This window comes from Microtus pennsylvanicus, chromosome 5 (assembly GCF_037038515.1).
Source record: "Microtus pennsylvanicus isolate mMicPen1 chromosome 5, mMicPen1.hap1, whole genome shotgun sequence".
NCBI classification, from domain to species: domain Eukaryota; kingdom Metazoa; phylum Chordata; class Mammalia; order Rodentia; family Cricetidae; genus Microtus; species Microtus pennsylvanicus.
In genome coordinates, this window is record NC_134583.1 from 131,039,569 (window position 1) to 131,059,500 (window position 19,932).

The window sequence follows — 19,932 nt, forward strand, 5'->3', positions numbered from 1 at the left end:
TGGAGGACGGGGCGTGACATCCGACGTCACTGTCACACTCAGACACTCGAGGACGGGGCGTGACATCCGACGTCACTCACACTCAGACACTGGAGGACGGGGCGTGACATCCGACGTCACTGTCACACTCAGACACTGGAGGACGGGACGTGACATCCGACGTCACTCACACTCAGACACTGGAGGACGGGGCATCCGACGTCACTGTCACACTCAGACACTGGAGGACGGGGCATCCGACGTCACTGTCACACTCAGACACTCGAGGACGGGGCGTGACATCCGACGTCACTGTCACACTCAGACACAGGAGGACGGGGCATCCGACGTCACTGTCACACTCAGACACTGGAGGACGGGGCATCCGACGTCACTGTCACACTCAGACACTCGAGGACGGGGCATGACATCCGACGTCACTGTCACACTCAGACACTGGAGGACGGGACGTGACATCCGACGTCACTGTCACACTCGGACACTGGAGGACGGGGCGTGACATCCGACGTCACTGTTACTCTCAGACACTCGAGGACGGGGCGTGACATCCGACGTCACTGTCACACTCAGACACTGGAGGACGGGGCGTGACATCCGACATCACTGTCACACTTGGACACTGGAGGACGGGGCGTGACATCCGACGTCACTGTCACACTCAGACACTCGAGGACTGGGCGTGACATCCGACATCACTGTCACACTCGGACACTGGAGGACGGGGCGTGACATCCCACGTCACTGTCACACTCAGACACTCGAGGACGGGGCGTGACATCCGACGTCACTGTCACACTCAGACACTCGAGGACGGGGCGTGACATCCGACGTCACTCACACTCAGACACTGGAGGACGGGACGTGACATCCGACGTCACTGTCACACTCAGACACTGGAGGACGGGGCGTGACATCCGACGTCACTGTCACACTCAGACACTGGAGGACGGGGCGTGACATCCGACGTCACTGTCACACTCAGACACTGGAGGACGGGGCGTGACATCCGACGTCACTGTCACACTCAGACACTGGAGGACGGGGCGTGACATCTGACGTCACTGTCACACTCAGACACTCGAGGACTGGACGTGACATCCGAAGTCCCTGTCACACTCAGACACTGGAGGACGGGGCGTGACATCCGACGTCACTGTCACACTCAGACACTGGAGGACGGGGCGTGACATCCGACGTCACTCACACTCAGACACTGGAGGACGGGGCGTGACATCCGACATCACTGTCACACTCGGACACTGGAGGACGGGGCGTGACATCCGACGTCACTGTCACACTCAGACACTGGAGGACGGGGCATGACATCCGACGTCACTGTCACACTCAGACACTGGAGGACGGGGCGTGACATCCGACGTCACTGTCACACTCAGACACTGGAGGACGGGGCATGACATCCGACGTCACTGTCACACTCAGACACTGGAGGACTGGGCGTGACATCCGACATCACTGACACACTCGGACACTGGAGGACGGGGCATGACATCCCACGTCACTGTCACACTCAGACACTCGAGGACAGGGCGTGACATCCGACGTCACTGTCACACTCAGACACTCGAGGACTGGGCGTGACATCCGACATCACTGACACACTCGGACACTGGAGGACGGGGCGTGACATCCGACGTCACTGTCACACTCAGACACTGGAGGACGGGGCGTGACATCCGACGTCACTCACACTCAGACACTGGAGGACGGGGCGTGACATCCGACGTCACTGTCACACTCAGACACTGGAGGACGTGGCGTGACATCCGACGTCACTGTCACACTCAGACACTCGAGGACGGGGCGTGACATCCGACGTCACTGTCACACTCAGACACTCGAGGACGGGACGTGACATCCGACGTCACTCACACTCAGACACTGGAGGACGGGGCGTGACATCCGACGTCACTGTCACACTCAGAGACTGGAGGACGGGGCGTGACATCCGACGTCACTGTCACACTCAGACACTCGAGGACGGGACGTGACATCCGACGTCACTCACACTCAGACACTGGAGGACGGGGCGTGACATCCGACGTCACTGTCACACTCAGACACTGGAGGACGGGGCGTGACATCCGACGTCACTGTCACACTCAGACACTCGAGGACAGGGCATGACATCCGACGTCACTGTCACACTCAGACACTGGAGGACGGGGCATCCGACGTCACTGTCACACTCAGACACTGGAGGACGGGGCGTGACATCCGACGTCACTGTCACACTCAGACACTCGAGGACGGGGCGTGACATCCGACGTCACTGTCACACTCAGACACTGGAGGACGGGGCGTGACATCCGACGTCACTGTCACACTCAGACACTCGAGGACAGGGCGTGACATCCGACGTCACTGTCACACTCAGACACTCGAGGACGGGGCATGACATCCGACGTCACTGTCACACTCAGACACTGGAGGACGGGGCGTGACATCCGACGTCACTGTCACACTCAGACACTGGAGGACGGGGCGTGACATCCGACGTCACTGTCACACTCAGACACTCGAGGACGGGACGTGACATCCGACGTCACTCACACTCAGACACTGGAGGACAGGGCGTGACATCCGACGTCACTGTCACACTCAGACACTGGAGGACGGGGTGTGACATCCGACGTCACTGTCACACTCAGACACTCGAGGACGGGGCGTGACATCCGACGTCACTCACACTCAGACACTCACTGTGGCTGTGGTTATCCACATAAGAGCCGCTCAGGGCTGGGCCTGCCAGCAGTTCGTCCCCAACAAGGCCCCACCCGTCTCCGAGGGGGACCGCCAGTTTCTGGGAGGAGCTGTAGTTTTCTTCAGTGATGCAGCCACTGATAGCTGCCTATGCTTCAATAAGTAACTCGACCACACTTGTGCAATCAACCCCTAATTAAGCTAAGTAGATCACAAATAAGTACAAAGTAGGAGGTGACTTAATGAGAAGAAAGGTTTCAATGCGAAAGTGGGGAGGGGGTGTAATGGTGGTAATAATAACCAAAATTCATTTTATAAATGTATAAAACTGTCAATTTTTTAGATTTATTTATATATATGAATGTTTTGCCTACATGTATGTATGTGCACCATATACATGCCTGGTGCTCTTGGAAGTCAAAAGAAGGTGGCAGAACCCCTGGAATGGGACTTAAGTCAGCTGTAAGAGACCATGTGCATACTGGGAATCAAACATAGGTCATCTGAAAGAGCAGCCCGAGCTCTTAACTGCTAAACCATCTCTCCAGGCCCTGCTTAGTAGGTTCTTCAAAAAGATCTTTACTCGACAGATGCCGACATCATCCACTAGATAAGCCTTAGTCAGAGTCCTATGGCAACCTAACCAATGACGTCACAAAAAGCCAGCAGAGTTCTGGTTGAGCACAGTCCTCAGCCCATGCATTACTAGCATAAAACATGCCTAGAATGATAAAAGTCAAAGTGGAATGAGAGGGGATTCGTTTCTTGGAGTTGCTGCTGCTGCTGCTGTTGAAGACAAGGTCTCATACACTTAATGAATGGCCTGGAACTTACAACTCTGCTCAGCCTTCTGAGTGCTGGGAAAAACAAGTACCACCATACAGTTCAAAATCGTCCTTTTAATTTCTAAATTACATTTGTTTGTGTGTGCGTGCACATGCATGTATATAAGCTGGCTGGCTGAGCAAGAGCTAAAAGGAGCAAGACAGTAAGCAGTGCTCCTCCAAGTTCCTGCTTCAGTCCCTGCCCTGACTTCCCTGGATGACTGATTGTGACCTGGAAGTGTAAACGGAAATGAATCCTTTTTTCCCCAAGTTGTGTTTGGTGCAGAGTTTCCCCAGCAACCGATAAGAGAACTAGAGCACCAGTGCTTGGCTTTGGGGACAGGATCTCTCTAGATCTCAGGCTGATCCAGCATTCACTATGTAACTCAGGCTGGCTCGCATTTGGAGGCAAGTCCCACCATGTCTGTACACACAGTATTTTCACTGACCACCCCCCCCCCCCGCGCCAAACATCTGTGTTCAACCTACCCATCCCTCGCTCTCCCCCAGGCCCTGGCAATCTCTGATCTTTCTCACCATCTCCAGTTTAGACTTTCTCAGAATATTATTCAGCCAGAGTTATATGGTAGGTAGCCTATTGGCTTCTCTCACACAGCAAGATGAAGTACCCCCATATCTTTTTAAGGGGTGCTATCTCAACCCTTTAGTTTTGAGTGATATTCTAGTAACTAGCTGTCATTCACCTGTTGAAAGACATCTAGGTGGCTTCCAAGTTTGGTAATGAAGCTGACTAAACAATCATGTGCAGGGCTCTTGTGTGGATATACTGCTTCAGCTTATGTGGGTAAATACCAAGGGATGTGACAGTTCAGTTACACGACAGGCGTTTATTAGCATGTAAATAACTGTCAGACTGCGTTCCAAAGTGGCTTGGCCATGGTTCACCAGCAATGAACAAGATTTCCTGTTGCTCCATATCCTTGACAGCATTAGACATTGTTGGTGCTTGGGATTTTGCAACTCATTTTAAGCAAGTAATGAAAGATCTATTTATCAAGACACAGTCTGACGCACAGTTGTGCAACAAGGGGGGTGTTCCAATGAGGCCGCTTTATTAGGGGCTTTTCAAGGACCGACATGATTGCTGCAGCCTACCCACACTCTGATTCTGTGAACTAATCCCTTGTACATGCCGAAGATTTGTCATTGTGATTAGTCTGATAAAGGAGCTGACTGGCCAATAGCTGAACAGAAAAAGATTAGGCAGGAGGGTCAAACTGAGAATGCTGGGAAGGAGAAGGCCAGAGTCAGGAGTCACCAGCCAGACACAGAAAGAGCAGGAGATAAATGTGTCATGCTAATAAAGGTACCACCACGTGGCAGCGCGTAAATGAGGAATGTGGGTTAACTTCAAATATAAGAGTTAGCTAGTAACAAGCCTGAGCTATTAGTGGGGCATTTATAAGTAATATTAAGCATCCGGCCGCTGTATATTAGGGAACAGGTGGGTGGGAGAGAAACATCTGATTACACTCTAACTTGTCCCTGTGTGTCTTTCTCTTCATCCCCATCAGCACCTTGGGTTCTCACATTTCAGTTCTTACGGCACTCTCAATAGACTTCCCTACAAGCTTACACCAGTTGTATGAGTCACTGAGAAACTGAGCAGTTCATCATCTGCACAAGGACACCTTTTCCAGCTGCACTTCCAACTCAGAGGAGTCTCAGAGCAGACACACAGAAGACTTGCCGGAGACTGTCCTACTCGTCACTCATGTCCTTACTCCTTACGTTACAGCTGCTTCCAAACACTGTCTTCCAAGGGCCTTCCCTTCCTGTTTTCAAATCTGCTTAGCCGATATCAGCTCATCTCAGAGAAAGAGTGATCAGAATATCTGAAGCCAAGGCTGGAGGCCCAGACCTGTAAGTCTAAAGGAGAATAAGGCAAAAAAGGACCACGAGCTCCTGGCCAGTCTGGGCAAATTAGTGATATGATACACAGCTTCAACATAAAAAGAAGGCTCTAGATGCGCTCAGGGGGTGTAGCTCAGGGGGGTGCAGCTCGGGGTGGGGGCACAGTGCAGTGGTGGGCAAGCATGCCTAGAATGCGCTAGGCTCTGGATTCGATGCCCAGTACTGCAGACACCCACAGGAAGCATCTGAACTGCTATGGATTTGTCTAGAACTAGGAGAGTCGCTCAGTATTAGGCACTGCATAGCACCATGGAGCACTAGGTTCAATCCCCAGCATTGCTCCACTCCCTAGAAGTCCAACTCCCTGTGCAGATGCTAGCACCTCTCCTGGAGCCACAGTAAAACCCACCGTGGATTCAGAATGTCTGAAAACTTGGCTGTGACACTTTCCTGAGTTTCAGAACAGATTATTATGCTTCTAAACTATATTCTGGAGCAAACTAAACCCCATCCCATGTGGTCAGGAGAGGAGTCTCTCTCTGTTGCCTATGCTAGTCCAACTTGTTGAACTCAAGAGCACCACCCAGTGCAGCTTTCTGACAGTTGGGACTGCAGACAGGCACCATCCCCACCCACCCCTCCACCCCTGGCCTACACCTACCCACCACCATTCCCCGACTCCCGGACCCTCCCATCCCCGGCCTATGTTAACATTTTCATACCAGGCCAACATAAAGACTTCTTCTGAAGCACTGACTCACCCTTGGCTGTACACTAGAACTACCTTGGGAACTTGGGATTTCACTGGCCTGCAGTGCAGCCTGGGCATATGAAACCTTGAAAAGCAAACCCTGAAAGAGTCCACCGCACTTTCTTTTGAGACCATTAACTTTCTTGCAGAGTTTAGCTAATTCGGGCACATTCCAGTGTAAGGCTTTTGTTGGCCCCACCTGGGAGTTTACAGCACAGCACCAGATGGAGCAGCACTGGCGACTACGAGCCTCTTGGACAGCAGCAAACATCAAGACCAAGTGGGTGTGGTCAAAGCCACCTTCGGCTTCCACCTCCTCAGCGCCACACCCTGGACTTCACACTATTTCCTGCCTCACCAGTGCAGTCTCTCTCTTTGACCGTCACATCAGGCCTTCTTAAAACCATAAGCATCACAGTTTATTACAAAGGTGAATTTCCTTCCACCCACCCTGACCTCAGCCCCCAACCCTATTCTCAACATTCCCCTTCTTCCTGCCTTCTTATCCTTCAGCCTCATCACACCGGTGGCTGTTTTGGGTCAAATGCAGCCACTTCTTTGTCATCTGTGTCCTTGAACATGATGGAAAAAAACTCCCAACAGTACAACCAAGAGATAAGGTGAAGGCAGGAAAGGTAGAGACCACAACATCAGTCAACTCAGTCAAAGACTACTTAGACTGGGGTAAGGACACCAGGACAATGGCTGGATAGCCTTAGCCATGGAAAACAACAGCCTATGGAAGTGACTGGTGGCTGAAGAGGTGACGCTCAAGGGCAAGACCGGCACAACTGTGAACCCCAGCAGGACAGGCAGCAAGGACGTGACACTCATGGCTGGAAAGCCTCAAAGGATAGTTCTGATGAAAACCAGTTATTCTAGAAGCATTATGAAAATCTGCAAGTATTAGAGTCTGATGCAGAATAAATTAAGAAGAAATTCAATGGGCTGAATCGTGTAACGAGAATGTATCCTGATTTTCTCTAAAGCAAACGCCAGATCATTTCTGCATCCGTGCTTAACTATGCACATTTAGACGGCTGAATATCACAATGTTGTGTCTATGATCTTCTCAGAAAAAGCTAAGAACGTGAAGATGCCATATTATAGCATCTCACTCCACATCCTTTTAATTTTTAGAAATGTTAGCAGCTGCCAAGAGCTGAGCAGTGTGCAGGGAAGTGGAAAGCCAAGAGCAACAGACTAGGCCATGATGTAACATTAGCCTACACTGCCAGGTATTTTTAAATCATGCCTCAGAGAGAATGACTCACTGAAAAGTCTCCTGCATATGAAATCAGTTCTTAGACCTGAAGCCTTTATCACAAAAGCTTTCCCTGCTCACACTGAAGGCACAGCACATTTCCCTCAGGGGGTGGCGAGCACAGAACACAAGAACAAATGTGAAAGGGCCGCACGAAGGAGCTCACCAAACACGTGAACCTGGACCTGGGCTCCGACTGTGACTCCCACCCATCCTGCTGGAACAACGGGACACACACACACACACACACACACACACACACACACACACGCCTGACACCCTCCAACTTCAGCATCCTAGACTATGCCCAGATGTTCCTACAAACATCTAGAAACAGCAGTCTGTGTTTCTGCCTGCATGGCTGAGACAGCTGAGGGCTTTGTATGTGTTAATGCTTATTTCTCACAACCATTCCTCCAAGGAAGATTCCATTATTCACATTTAAAGAAACAGGGTGAGAAGCAGTTAAGGAGTTGCCCAAGTCAGCTGAACCATCCAGAGCCAGAATCCAAGGTCTGCACGATTCTCTAGTTCATGCTCCATTACCAACATTGCTAGGGGACTTACTGGAGGACTAAATGAGCCTCTGACTAGCAGAACCCATACCTGGGCTGATCTCCAGCTGGCATCTACCTCCTTAGCTCCCAGGAGCTACCCTCATACAGTTGGAAGTTTTCTTCCAATTCCAAATTTGATCATTTGAGCCCCTTATGTCCTCCTTTCTTGTCGTCTTCTTTCCTCTCTTCTTCCTAATAGAGCTCAAAAGGAGCTGGACAATCTGTATTTTTAGATGTAAAACCACACGATTCCCACAGCCACTTCAGGGTGGAGGGCACACTGCAGTGCTGCTAGGGCGGCCACAGCAAAGCGAGGCTGCCCTAGATGGGTACGGCGAGAAACTCCTTGTCAGAATTCAGCTTCCTAGCAACCACTGGATGAGGAACTAACAAGTTCTAAGAGAAAAGGGCTGACCTTGGAAATTTTCAAAGAAAAAAAAACACTTTTCCTAATTGCATACTCAATTTATACAGCACAGTAATATATTTTCTCATCTTAGAATCTGACGAAAGGTTAAAAGCTGATTTCTAAGATCATCAATAGGGACTGTATTAGAGATAAAGGTTGATACTAGAAAAAGCAAAAGACATTTCAAAAGCACGCTCCCCCATCTATCACCATCATTTTCTGCTTTACCAAGTTTAAAAAAAAAAAAGATTGGGGCCAGCAAGATGGCCCAGTGGGTGGGTGCTTGCCACCAAGCCTGACGAGTTCCAGTCCCAGGATCCACATAGTAGAAGGAGAAAAATCAACCCCACTAAGTTGTCGCTTGACCCCCATACATGCGCCATGGCATTCACACTCTTACATATAAACAATAAACAAATACAGTACGATAATTTAAGTGGTAAGTATATAGAAACAGTAACTGATCACCCAGAAAGCCAGAGGGCACCATGATTTTCAATTTCCAGACCCTCATGTTAGCCTCACTCAGTGACAAATCCCTTGACCTCTTCCCAGTCAACCTGAGGCTGGGACAGGCATTCTTGTGATATTCCATCTAATTTATAAGCAAAATTGTTGTTACCTCTTTCCACACTCTTGTCTCCTGAAGGTGTCACCTCGTTAGGTTCAATTATTCTTAAATTTCTCAGCTGGAAATCCTGGTGATTCGCCCTTAAAGAGAAAAAGCAGAATGCTGCAGACTTTGGCCCCAGGAAACGTGGCAAGGCTCAGTCAAAGGCGGCGTCAGCTAGGTTGAGCAGTCTTCCCGCGTGAGTCACAACTCTTACCCTGGTATCAGTGATGGCACACCAGTTTCAGATAAACCACCTCTGCTCTGTGCACCCCAGAGCAGGGAGCACTTCCCCATGGGGCATGTCAGATTGCCAATGTCAAACACCCACCGCAGCCTGACCTCCTCAGCTCACCACCAATTCATGAATTCTCTTCAATTCCATCTAATCCCATACTAGACGAAGATTTCTTTCCTATAACTAGGCCCTCAATGACGATTTCTCACTTGGACAAGGTTCTACTTAGCTCCGTTCCCCTTTTCTGTGATCATTTCAGGCATTTACTTTATTTCCCACCTTGGATAGCGACTCTTGTTCCTTTGCTGGCTGTGCTGCTTCTCCCTCCCTGTTGGTGCCCCACGGGGAGTTCACCTTCATGGGCTGGGGATGCAGCTGAGTTGGCAGAATCCTTGCCAAGCATGCAGGAAGTCACGGTCTCAGTCCCCAGCATTGCACAAACCAGGCACGGAAGAACATGCTCAAAACTGGAACTTCAAAGTTACCCTACACTACTTAGTTCAAGGTCAACCTGGAATACGTGAGCGTCTGTCTCAAGGAACTGAAATTTCTTCAGCCAGGCATGTGGTACCCAGCTGATCCTGTGATCCCAACTCTCCTTAGGAGGCTGAAGCAGCAGGAGGGAGAGCTCAAGTACACTCGGGCCTACAAAGTGAACACCTATCTCAAAAAAATGGAGGGGATGTAAACTTTTCTTGACCAGAAACTGTCTATGAAAAACTCGGTCCTGGTTCGTACAAGCACTTCTGCCACAGTTTGCCAATTTTTACATTAACTTTTTAGGCAAATCCTCCATGGGGACCCTGGATCTCAGGCATAAAGACCTCCATCTGAATCTGATACTTTCCTGGGCAAGTTCACCAGCATCCCAGGCAAGCTTTAAGTCCCTCTAAATCCCTCTAAATCTACGGCACCTAAGAATTCTCTATCACATTTGCTCAGGGATTGGCTGAGAAGCTTCCAGTACCTAGATGTTGGTGTAGACCCTGCGGGGATGAGACATCTGACTTGTGAAGTGGGGCAAGGGAGACTGACAGGGGAGAGAAAGCAACAGCGGGAAAAGGAAGGTCAGGCAAGGGAGAAATGGCCTCCGAGAGGTAGGAGGAAGGCCGCGTCCATGTGAAACCACGCAGGAGGTCTTTCTGATAATACTCGCCATTTTAGACAAGGATGAGTTTAAAAAGAAAAAGTGGCAAAGCTAGCCACATGCAATTATAGAGGAAGAACATGCCAGAAAGGGAGTCTAGCAAATACAAAGGCCATGAAGCCTCTACTGGGACAGAATGAGGCCTTGAATTTGCTGTCCAAAGTAAACCATGCCAGAGATCTCATAGGTGTTAGAGTGTATGGCCCAACAAAACGCCAGAAAAGAGCAAACCCAGGTTTCATTCCAGAAATATAAGGTTAGTCAACATAGGAAATGTAATGGAAGACACCAGATCAATAGAATAAAGAGCAAAATCAACATCTCAAGACAACTGCAACCCCCAATGAAACTAGAAAGAAATTCCATGAGCTGGAGATAAGCTGGCTCGGCAGGTCAAGGAGCCCACAGCTAGCTCTCCACGGCTCACTCAGTGGAAGGACAGGCATGGCTCCCCAAGTTGTCCTCTGACCTCCATATATACACACACACAGACAAATAAGTGAAAATTTCCCAACCTAACAACTAGAAATTACTGCTCTCTATGCGCATTTGTGATTCTGGCCCAAGCAATTAGGCAAGAAAGTGAAACAAATGTCTCCAGATCAGAAAACAAGCAAAATTCTGTTTGCAATGCCACTGCTTTGAATAGAAAATCCTAATGAATTCACAAAAAAAAAAAAAAAACTAGAGTAACTAAACTCACCAAAGACATACTATGTAAAAATTAATTATACTTCCATACCCTTGCTCTCAACATGATAAAGAAAAATCCATGCTCAATAGCATCAAAAACAATAAAATATTTAATACACTTAGCAAATGAAGTGTACAATGTATACTGTAAAACATACAAAAGATTGGTGACATGAGTTAAATAAAATCTGAATATATAGATTTATGGATTTGAAGACTTACTTATCATTAAGATAATACTCGCTGGGTGTAGTGATACACTCAGAGGCAGAGCCCAGTCAATCTCCGTGAGCTAGAGGCCAGCCTTGTCTACACAGCAAGTCCCAGGACAGTCAGGGCTATACGCAGAATCCCTGTCTCAAAAAGAAAAAAAAAATGTTAATATAAGATTGAACATTCTTTATCAAAATCTCAGCTGGCTTCTACACATAAGCTCATAAGCATATCCTAAAATATAGGAATACAAGGGACCGAGATTAGACAAAAGGGCCCCAACTATCTCAACTCACCAATAAAAAAATAGTCATAATTTGAAAAGTCAAAAAATATGAACAGACTTTTCTTCAAATGGTCAAAGATACATACGATGTTCAACACTACTGAATGTGGTGGATCACACAGGAGGTCCCAACACTCAGGAGGCTGAGGGAGAGGACCACCATGAATTTGAGGCCAGCCTAGACTTGAGTGTGCAACTCAACCTCAAAAATCGAGGGCAGAGGGAGAAGAAAAGATGCTCAACATCATTCAGCACCAAAAGTCTGCAGAACAATGATGGGTGGGGCTGTAGCTCAGGAAAAGTAAGTGACTCTCCCAGCATGCTTGAGGGCCTGGTTTCAGCCCTAGCACTAGAGAAAGAAGGGAAACAGAGGCCACAGGATATCACTTCTCACCCACAAAGTGCAGAGTGCTTACTGCTCTTGCAGAGGACCCAGGTTCAGTCCCAGCACCCACACAGTGGCTCACAACTGCCTGTAATTCCAGTTCCAGAGGGTTCAACAGCCTCTTTTGGTCTCTGCCAGCTCCTGTACATACACACACTCACTCACTCACACACACACACACACGCACACACACACCAAAATATACTTTGCACACATGCACACACACATAAAATATACTTTGCCTGAGGCAGGGTTTCCCTAGGTAGTTGATTGGCCTGGAACTCACTGCATAGACCGGACTGATATCAAACTCACAGGATCCACCTGTCTGCGTGTCCTGAGTACCAGGATGGTATCAAAGGACGGACCACTAAAAAACACCAACAAGAACAAGTATGGGTGTGGATGTAGAAAGTTGGACCCACCAGGTATCGCTAGTGGACATGTAAACTGGTGCCGTGGCTTTGGAAACAATTTGCTAGCTCCTTTTAAAATTAAATATGAACCGGATGATGGTGGCACATGCCTTTAATCCCAGCATTAAGAAAGGAGAGGCGGATGGGTCTCTGTGAGTTCAAGGCCAGCCTGGACTACAGAGTGAGTTCCAGAACAGCCAGAGCTATACAGAAATAAATAAATAAATAAATAAATAAATAAATAACTGTCTCAGAAAAAAAAAGTAAAGAAAAGAATTAAAATTAAATATGGTTATCCAACCCATGCAATTCCACTGGTAGTCATATACTCAAGCAAACTGAAAACACAGCGTCATAAAACCTTGTTCACAAAACTATATGTATAGCTCGGGGTAGAGCACTTGTCCTGCATGCAGTATACGTAAGACACTGGATTCAACCCCCAGTGCTGTTGAAAAAAAAATGAGGACAAAATTATGCTAAGAGAAAAGCTGTCACAGGTACCCAAAAAAAATTAAACGTATGACTCTATTTGTATGAACGAGAGAATGGGCAACCTACAAAGACAAAGTGAGCTTTTAGTTGCCAAGGGCTGAAGGGAATGGGAAGTTGGGGGGAAATGAGGACTGAGTCCTGAGGACATGATTAGAGTGGGAGCCACTGGCTGCTCTTTGCAGAGGACCTGGAATGGATTCTCAGCACCCACATGGCAGCTCACAACTGTTATTCAGTTCCAGGGGATCTGGCGCCTTCTCCTGGCCTCCAAGGGCTCCTGCACACATGCGGTGCACAGAAAACTCATGCATGCACACACATATACAAAATTAAAAAAAAAGTAAACCTAAAAAATTTATTTGGGGGTAAAAGTGTCCCAAACATCAGTGGCAGTTACACAACTCAGTGATTACTAAAACCGTCCAACTATTCGGTCACAGTGGTACAGAATCAAGAGTCCAGGCTCTCAGAAGGAGAGAGAGCACGAGCAAGGAACTCAGGACCGCGAGGGGTGCACCCACACACTGAGACAATGGGGATGTTCTATCGGGAACTCACCAAGGCCAGCTGGCCTGGGTCTGAAAAAGCATGGGATAAAACCGGACTCGCTGAACATAGCAGACAAGGAGGACTACTGAGAACTCAAGAACAATGGCAATGGGTTTTTGATCCTACTGCACGTACTGGCTTTGTGGGAGCCTAGGCAGTTTGGATGCTCACCTTACTAGACCTGGATGGAGGTGGGTGGTCCTTGGACTTCCCACAGGGCAGGGAACCCTGATTGCTCTTTGGGCTGACGAGGGAGGGGGACTTGACTGGGGGAGAGGGAGGGAAATGGGAGGCGGTGGCGGGGAAGAGACAGAAATCTTAAATAAATAAATAAATAATTTAAAAAAAAAAGAGTCCAGGCTCTCAACGCCTCCCTCCTCGGTGTTCTACGCGGCTAAGAACTCGTGAAGCCCACACCTTCTACAGATCACGAGCCAAAAGGACCTCCATGGGAAACAGTGTGCACAGCTCTCCCTGCTGCACCTTCATAGACGGTGGTTATGGCCAGGACCACTTAAAACCATACATTTGCCTCCCTTTCTCCCTCTCTTGCTAAAAAGAAATCACAACAGAGTTCTAAGGATGCATCCAAACTCCATTCCCAGTCTGTGGGAAGAATCACACAGTTCTAAAGCTGGTGCTGAGGCCAGATAACCAAGTGCTCAGTTTACCCAGTGACATGAAACAAACGGGACAACGCTGTCCTCCGCCACACACAGCCCACCCTCCTGATTTGAGGACCGCCTTCTCCATTCTGGTCCAACGTTTGGAATAGTTCACTAATGCGCCATATCCTGGATGCAGGCTTGGTCAGTACAGTTCTCTGGTCATGACGGCTCGTTCAGATAACAGTGAAAATCAAGTGAATCCGGGGAGAATAAGACCTAAGAGTCCCGCTCCAACCATGCCGAAATAAGATTGCTTCTACGTGACGGTCAGCCTAGACATCTCTATGTGATGGTCAGCCTATAAGCCTCATCGCCTGCAATAAGGAAAAAGTCTGCCCAGGCAAGAGCTGGGCAAACTGGAGCTGGAAGTGAAAAGGGGAGGACAAGTGTGACGTCAGTGTCGGCTCGTCTGGCTAAGTGTGACGCCAGTGTCGGCTCTTCTGGCTAAGTGTGACGTCAGTGTCGGCTCGTCTGGCTAAGTGTGACGCCAGTGTCGGCTCTTCTGGCTAAGTGTGACGCCAGTGTCGGCTCTTCTGGCTAAGTGTGACGCCAGTGTCGGCTCGTCTGGCTAAGTGTGACGCCAGTGTCGGCTCTTCTGGCTAAGTGTGACGTCAGTGTCGGCTCTTCTGGCTAAGTGTGACGCCAGTGTCGGCTCTTCTGGCTAAGTGTGACGCCAGTGTCGGCTCTTCTGGCTAAGTGTGACGCCAGTGTCGGCTCTTCTGGCTAAGTGTGACGCCAGTGTCGGCTCTTCTGGCTAAGTGTGACGCCAGTGTCGGCTCGTCTGGCTAAGTGTGACGTCAGTGTCGGCTTTTCTGGCTAAGTGTGACGCCAGTGTCGGCTCTTCTGGCTAAGTGTGACGCCAGTGTCGGCTCTTCTGGGTAAGTGTGACGCCAGTGTCGGCTCTTCTGGCTAAGTGTGACGCCAGTGTCGGCTCTTCTGGCTAAGTGTGACGCCAGTGTCGGCTCTTCTGGCTAAGTGTGACGTCAGTGTCGGCTCTTCTGGCTAAGTGTGACGCCAGTGTCGGCTCTTCTGGCTAAGTGTGACGCCAGTGTCGGCTCTTCTGATCTTAGCTTCACTAACACCAGCCCAGCTCTATTCACCTCCTTCTATGAGTTCAATTGTACCTTCTAAACTGAAAGGAGTCCTCGTTTGTACACTGGATGGCACTGGAATGCTACCACTTCAGGAAAGCACCCTGGAACAAAAGGCCTCCTTCTCTCAGTCTGCCAAATGAGGTTCAAAGGCAACCACCCCCCAACACTGTCTCTCTATGGATCTAGCAAAGACTATGGTCTGGTCGTCAGTGGCTCCTCTCAGCCTCTGGAATCACATCATTATCCACCTGCCTGACCTTATTTCCAGCAGAAAACTTCCAGAAGGTCTATCCATGTGGACAGTTACCCACAGGGCACATGTGAATTTCTGGTCACACTTAGCATGCTACCACAAGACCAGCTCAAGGTAGGATTGAGATCTGTCCACTCACAAAAAACAAGCATAGGGCTGGAGAGATGGCTCAGTGGTTAGGAGCATTGCCTGCTCTTCCAAAGGTCCTGAGTTCAATTCCCGGCAACCACATGGTGACTCACAACCATCTGTAATGAGGTCTGGTGCCCTCTTCTGGCCTGCAGGCATACACACAGACAGAATATTGTATGCATAATAAATAAATATTTAAAAAAAACAAGCATAATGCCGGGCGGTGGTGGCACACGCCTTTAATCCCAGCACTTGGGAGGCAGAGGCAGGCAGATCTCTGTGAGTTCGAGGCCAGCTTGGTCTACAAGAGCTAGTTCCAGGACAGGCACCAAAGCTACAGAGAAACCCTGTTTCGAAAAAACAAAAAAAAAAAAAAAACATAATATGGTCAGGATTCCACGAATAAGTCAGGCTGCGGGGTCTCGTGAGTTCAGTCTAGCCTCGGCTGGTCTTAGAGGATGGGTAACCTCTATGTGGTAACCCTATGTGGATCGCCACAGTTTTCATTCTGGCCTTTGTGTACTTAGCATTTCCCACTTTTAATAGCTAAGTGTGCCTGGTCTGGGGGGAGTATAAACTGCAACATGTTCAACATGAGGAGGCTGAGGAACATCTTCGCACTTCCTATGTCCAAGGAGAACCCAGAGCAGGTTCCTGGTGGGATTTTCCGGAAGGTTATGCTAATCTATTCCTGATACAGCCCCAGAGATCATTTGTGTGGGGAGGGCCCCACGGCTGCCTGTCTCTGTGATGGGATTAAATCGAGAGGTAAAAATGCTGACATCAGAATGGTCAGGATTGTAACTTTAGATTGCTGCTGGGGAGGAAAGATATGAACAGGGGCAGAACCACCTCTGGGTACCCGGCGTAGATTCAAGAGGGACCAACTTCCTGCAACAGGAGGACCTTTCCCCCGTCGGGGTTGGTGAAGATCGCGGCCCGCCTGGGTCGGGCGAGGCAGTTCCTCCTGCACACTGGTCCCAGGACGGACTCCGGCCCGGAGGTGCCCGCGGCCCCGCCGGAAGCGAGCTGAGTCCAGCCGGGCTGCACGGATCGATCCCCGGCTCCAGTTCGGAAAGCTCCCGCCAGTCTCGGCCATCCCCCGACGGCCGCGGGCCCGCCGCTCCTCGCCCTCTCTTCCCTACCCTCCCGGGTGTGCAGCTCGCGCGCCCGGCCAGCCGGCACAGTCCCCTCACCTTACTCGCGGTGCCTTTCTGGAGGCTGCCATTCGGCGGTGACGTGCCCCAGCCCACGTCAGGGGAGCGCAGACCAGCTGATCACCGGCGGCCAGGCGCGCGCACCGGAAAAGCCACGCCCCCCTCTGTGGCGTGCTCACGCAGGACCCCGCCCAGCTGTAGGCTCCACCCATTTGCGGGAAGAGGCGTGGCCACATTTCAGAAGTCAGAACCCCTGCAGGCAGGCTGTTGCTTAGAGAGGGTGGTGCCCTGGGCAACCAGTTGGGAAGAGGGCGCCCTTCTCCTGCGAGTCGCAATCCTTTCCCTAAGAGGAAGGAGAAGAGTTTTCCCGCTAATGAGGCTGCAGTGCTTCCCGGGTGTGTTCCAGCCCTCAGGTCAGCTAAGACGAGTGGGGTCCCGAAGACACTGGATCAGGATATAACTTGCTGAGATCCTAGAGATGTCACCCAAATGATTTTTTTCAGACAACTTAAAGTCCTGCTGCTCGCTTCACTTGGATAACTACTGAGCCCTTCAAGGTTAAAGCGTTCAAACCTAGCCCCTAACCCCATACACAAAAGCATTCTCCAAAGAGCTTTCTCATCTCAATCAGTAGCTATTGCATGCCCTCAAAGGGCTAAAATCTTGAAGTGATGTCTGCCTTCTACCCAGCCTACGTCCCATTTGCCCAAAATCCGCTTGGTCCTGGCTTCAAAATTAGATCCCAAACCCACCCACTTTTCATCATCTCTTCCTGTCCCCTATCTGATGATGTCACTTCCAGCGCACCTGTATGACACCACACAGCAGCCAGAACGATCCTATCCCGAGGTTCCCTGCAGTGTTTACTGTAGTCAACTTGTCATGCTCTAGAATTTCCTGGGAGAAACACCTCTAAGCCTGTCTATGAGAATTGTTTTGAGTTGTTAATTAATGTGCTAATTAATAAGTGAAGACCCATCTTAATTGTGGGCAGAACCACTCTCTAGGCAAGGGATCCCAGACAATATAAATGGGTGGAAACAGCTCTCTGCTCTTGACTATGGGTGTAATGGCACCCGTGCTCTCTTGCTTCTGTCCACTGTGACGTCCCTGCCACGATGAACTATAACCTGGAACTGAAAGCCAAATAAACCCACTATCCCTCAAATTCCTTTCTAGAATATTTTTCTCCCAGCAGCAAGAAACTAAGACATTCCCCCATTCCATTCAGGATGAAATCACAGCTCACACCTGTCTCACTGCTGGCCTTCGCCATCCCTGGAAGGGCTGAGCACAATCAGGATCTCTTCCTCCAAGCGTCACCTCCTCAGTGAAACCTATGGAAAACTGTAAGGTCCTCTGACACATCGTCTCCCAACACCTGCTATTTTTCCCACAGCTTTCACCATTGTTCCCATGACTTTTTCTTTTTTTCTTTTTCTTTCTTTCTTTTTTTTTTTTTTTTTTTTGGTTTTTCGAGACAGGGTGGCTCTGTAGCTTTGGAGCCTATCCTGGAACTAGCTCGTGTAGACCAGGCTGGTCTCAAACTCACAGAGATCCACCTGCCTCTGCCTCCGAGGGCTGGGATTAAAGGTGTGTGCCACCACTGCCCGGCTCACGTGACTTTATCTTTTAAAAGTATATTCTGCCCCCTTTCTCCCCACCCTACACACATGCCATAGCCATCAACGCAGGAGCTGTTTCTTTTCTTTAAAAATGAGCAATAGCGGGCATTGAGTAAATTCTCATGTTTTCTGCAGAAATGAATGTGCCCGGATTGCACACTTCTCAGGATCAGGGACACTGGCTCTCTTCTTAGTTGTTACATCTCTAGTGCTTATAACAACACTCGGTGCTAAATGAAATTTGCCACATTTTTTTCAAAGCTGATCAGTACCCCCAAGTCCTAATACATCTGCGTCGAATAAGTTCTGCTCTCCTCCAGTACTGAAGGTTCCGGTGCAGGCTGAGGGAGCGCCTGGACAGCCAGAAAAGATTGTAAACAAAGTGACTGGCTCCTGCCCACACCCAAAAGAATAGCTAGAAAGAAAACCAGAGGTACCGGTAGGGGTTGTAAGTGAAACCCCAAGGCGGTGAGCAGTTTCATAGTCTTATTGCCAAGGAGAAAGGAGCTGGCTCAAAATTTACGCCATTGGCTTTCTGGGCAAGAGAAAGAAGCGCTATTCCCTGAACTAGACTTGAATTCTTGTTTGTAAGACAGCAAAGCCACCTTCGTGATCTTGAAGTTCTCTGGGGAAATCCCAGGAAGAAGACTCTGAGAATAATTGCCAGAGGATGAGAGCAGGAAGGGTTAAGCATGGCTTGGGTCTGTAGACCTTACGTCTTTGTAGGTAGACACGCGACCACGAACTGATCGCTATCTGTCTGGCCCACGCAACCCTCTGAACCAGGAGGACTCTCTGTGTTCCTTTTACTGTTTTCAAAGACGAAGGTTTTCAGCGGTCAAGTTCATTGCCTAAAGCCCTTGAGCTCATACATGATGAAAATCACAGTGTACTTTCTGGCAGTAGGATGTTCTTAGCTCCCACACACAAAACCAACAGTTTCTAGGTAAGGGGGGGGGGTGCTTGAGGTGACCTCATCGAAACTGCTAGTGTACTCAGTGGAAAGAGGGAAGCCACTGGTTGTAGCATTTGAGTACAGATCAGATGGGCCTTAAATGCAAGCAGAAACAATAAGGGCGTGGAAACATTGTCAACTGAATTGTGCCCACCCCTACCCCAAAAGAAATCATAGATTATTTCCAGTTCTTCTGATCTTCTTTGGGCCTGTAATTAATTAAAATGAATCCTTTCAGAACAGACAGGTTCCTACTCTGATATGACTGATTAAAAAAGGAATCTGGACACATGGTTCCTGCGGGAAGAATGCTGTGTGAACGAAGAGGGGGAGTCAGAGTCATGCACTGAAAGCCGAGCACAGAGATTGCCAGGAGCCACACAGAACCAAGAGAGACGTGCGACCAGATTCTTCCCTAAGAAAAAATTAAGTGACCCCATAGATACCTTGAACTTTTTGGCTTGTTTGTTTGTGTTTGTTTTTTTTTTCAAGACAGAGTTTCTCAATGTAGCCTTGGCTGTCCTGGAACTCCCTCTGTAGACTCCCATTGGCTGGCCTTGAACTCACAGGTATCCACCTGCCTCTTCCCCCCCAAGTGCAGGATTAAAGGTGTGC

General features: G+C 49.2%; 1 protein-coding gene across 3 annotated transcripts in view; it reads right to left on the bottom strand.

The window, feature by feature from the left end:
• Positions 1–16,905, bottom strand: part of Xpnpep1 (X-prolyl aminopeptidase 1) — a 53,548-nt gene extending 36,643 nt beyond the window's left edge. Inside the window, exons 1-3 of one of the 3 annotated variants that reach the window (XM_075974366.1) lie at positions 16,777–16,905; positions 11,312–11,446; positions 9,024–9,112 (exon numbers count right to left, since the gene is read on the bottom strand). Coding sequence is in view for 1 of the 3 variants with exons in the window: in XM_075974364.1 (XP_075830479.1) it covers positions 9,024–9,112; positions 16,777–16,808 (121 nt within the window). In the remaining 2 variants the exon portion in view is untranslated. The remainder of the gene's footprint in view (positions 1–9,023; positions 9,113–11,311; positions 11,447–16,776) is intronic. The other 2 variants (XM_075974365.1, XM_075974364.1) reach the window with 2 other exon arrangements.
• Positions 16,906–19,932: the final 3,027 nt, after the last annotated feature.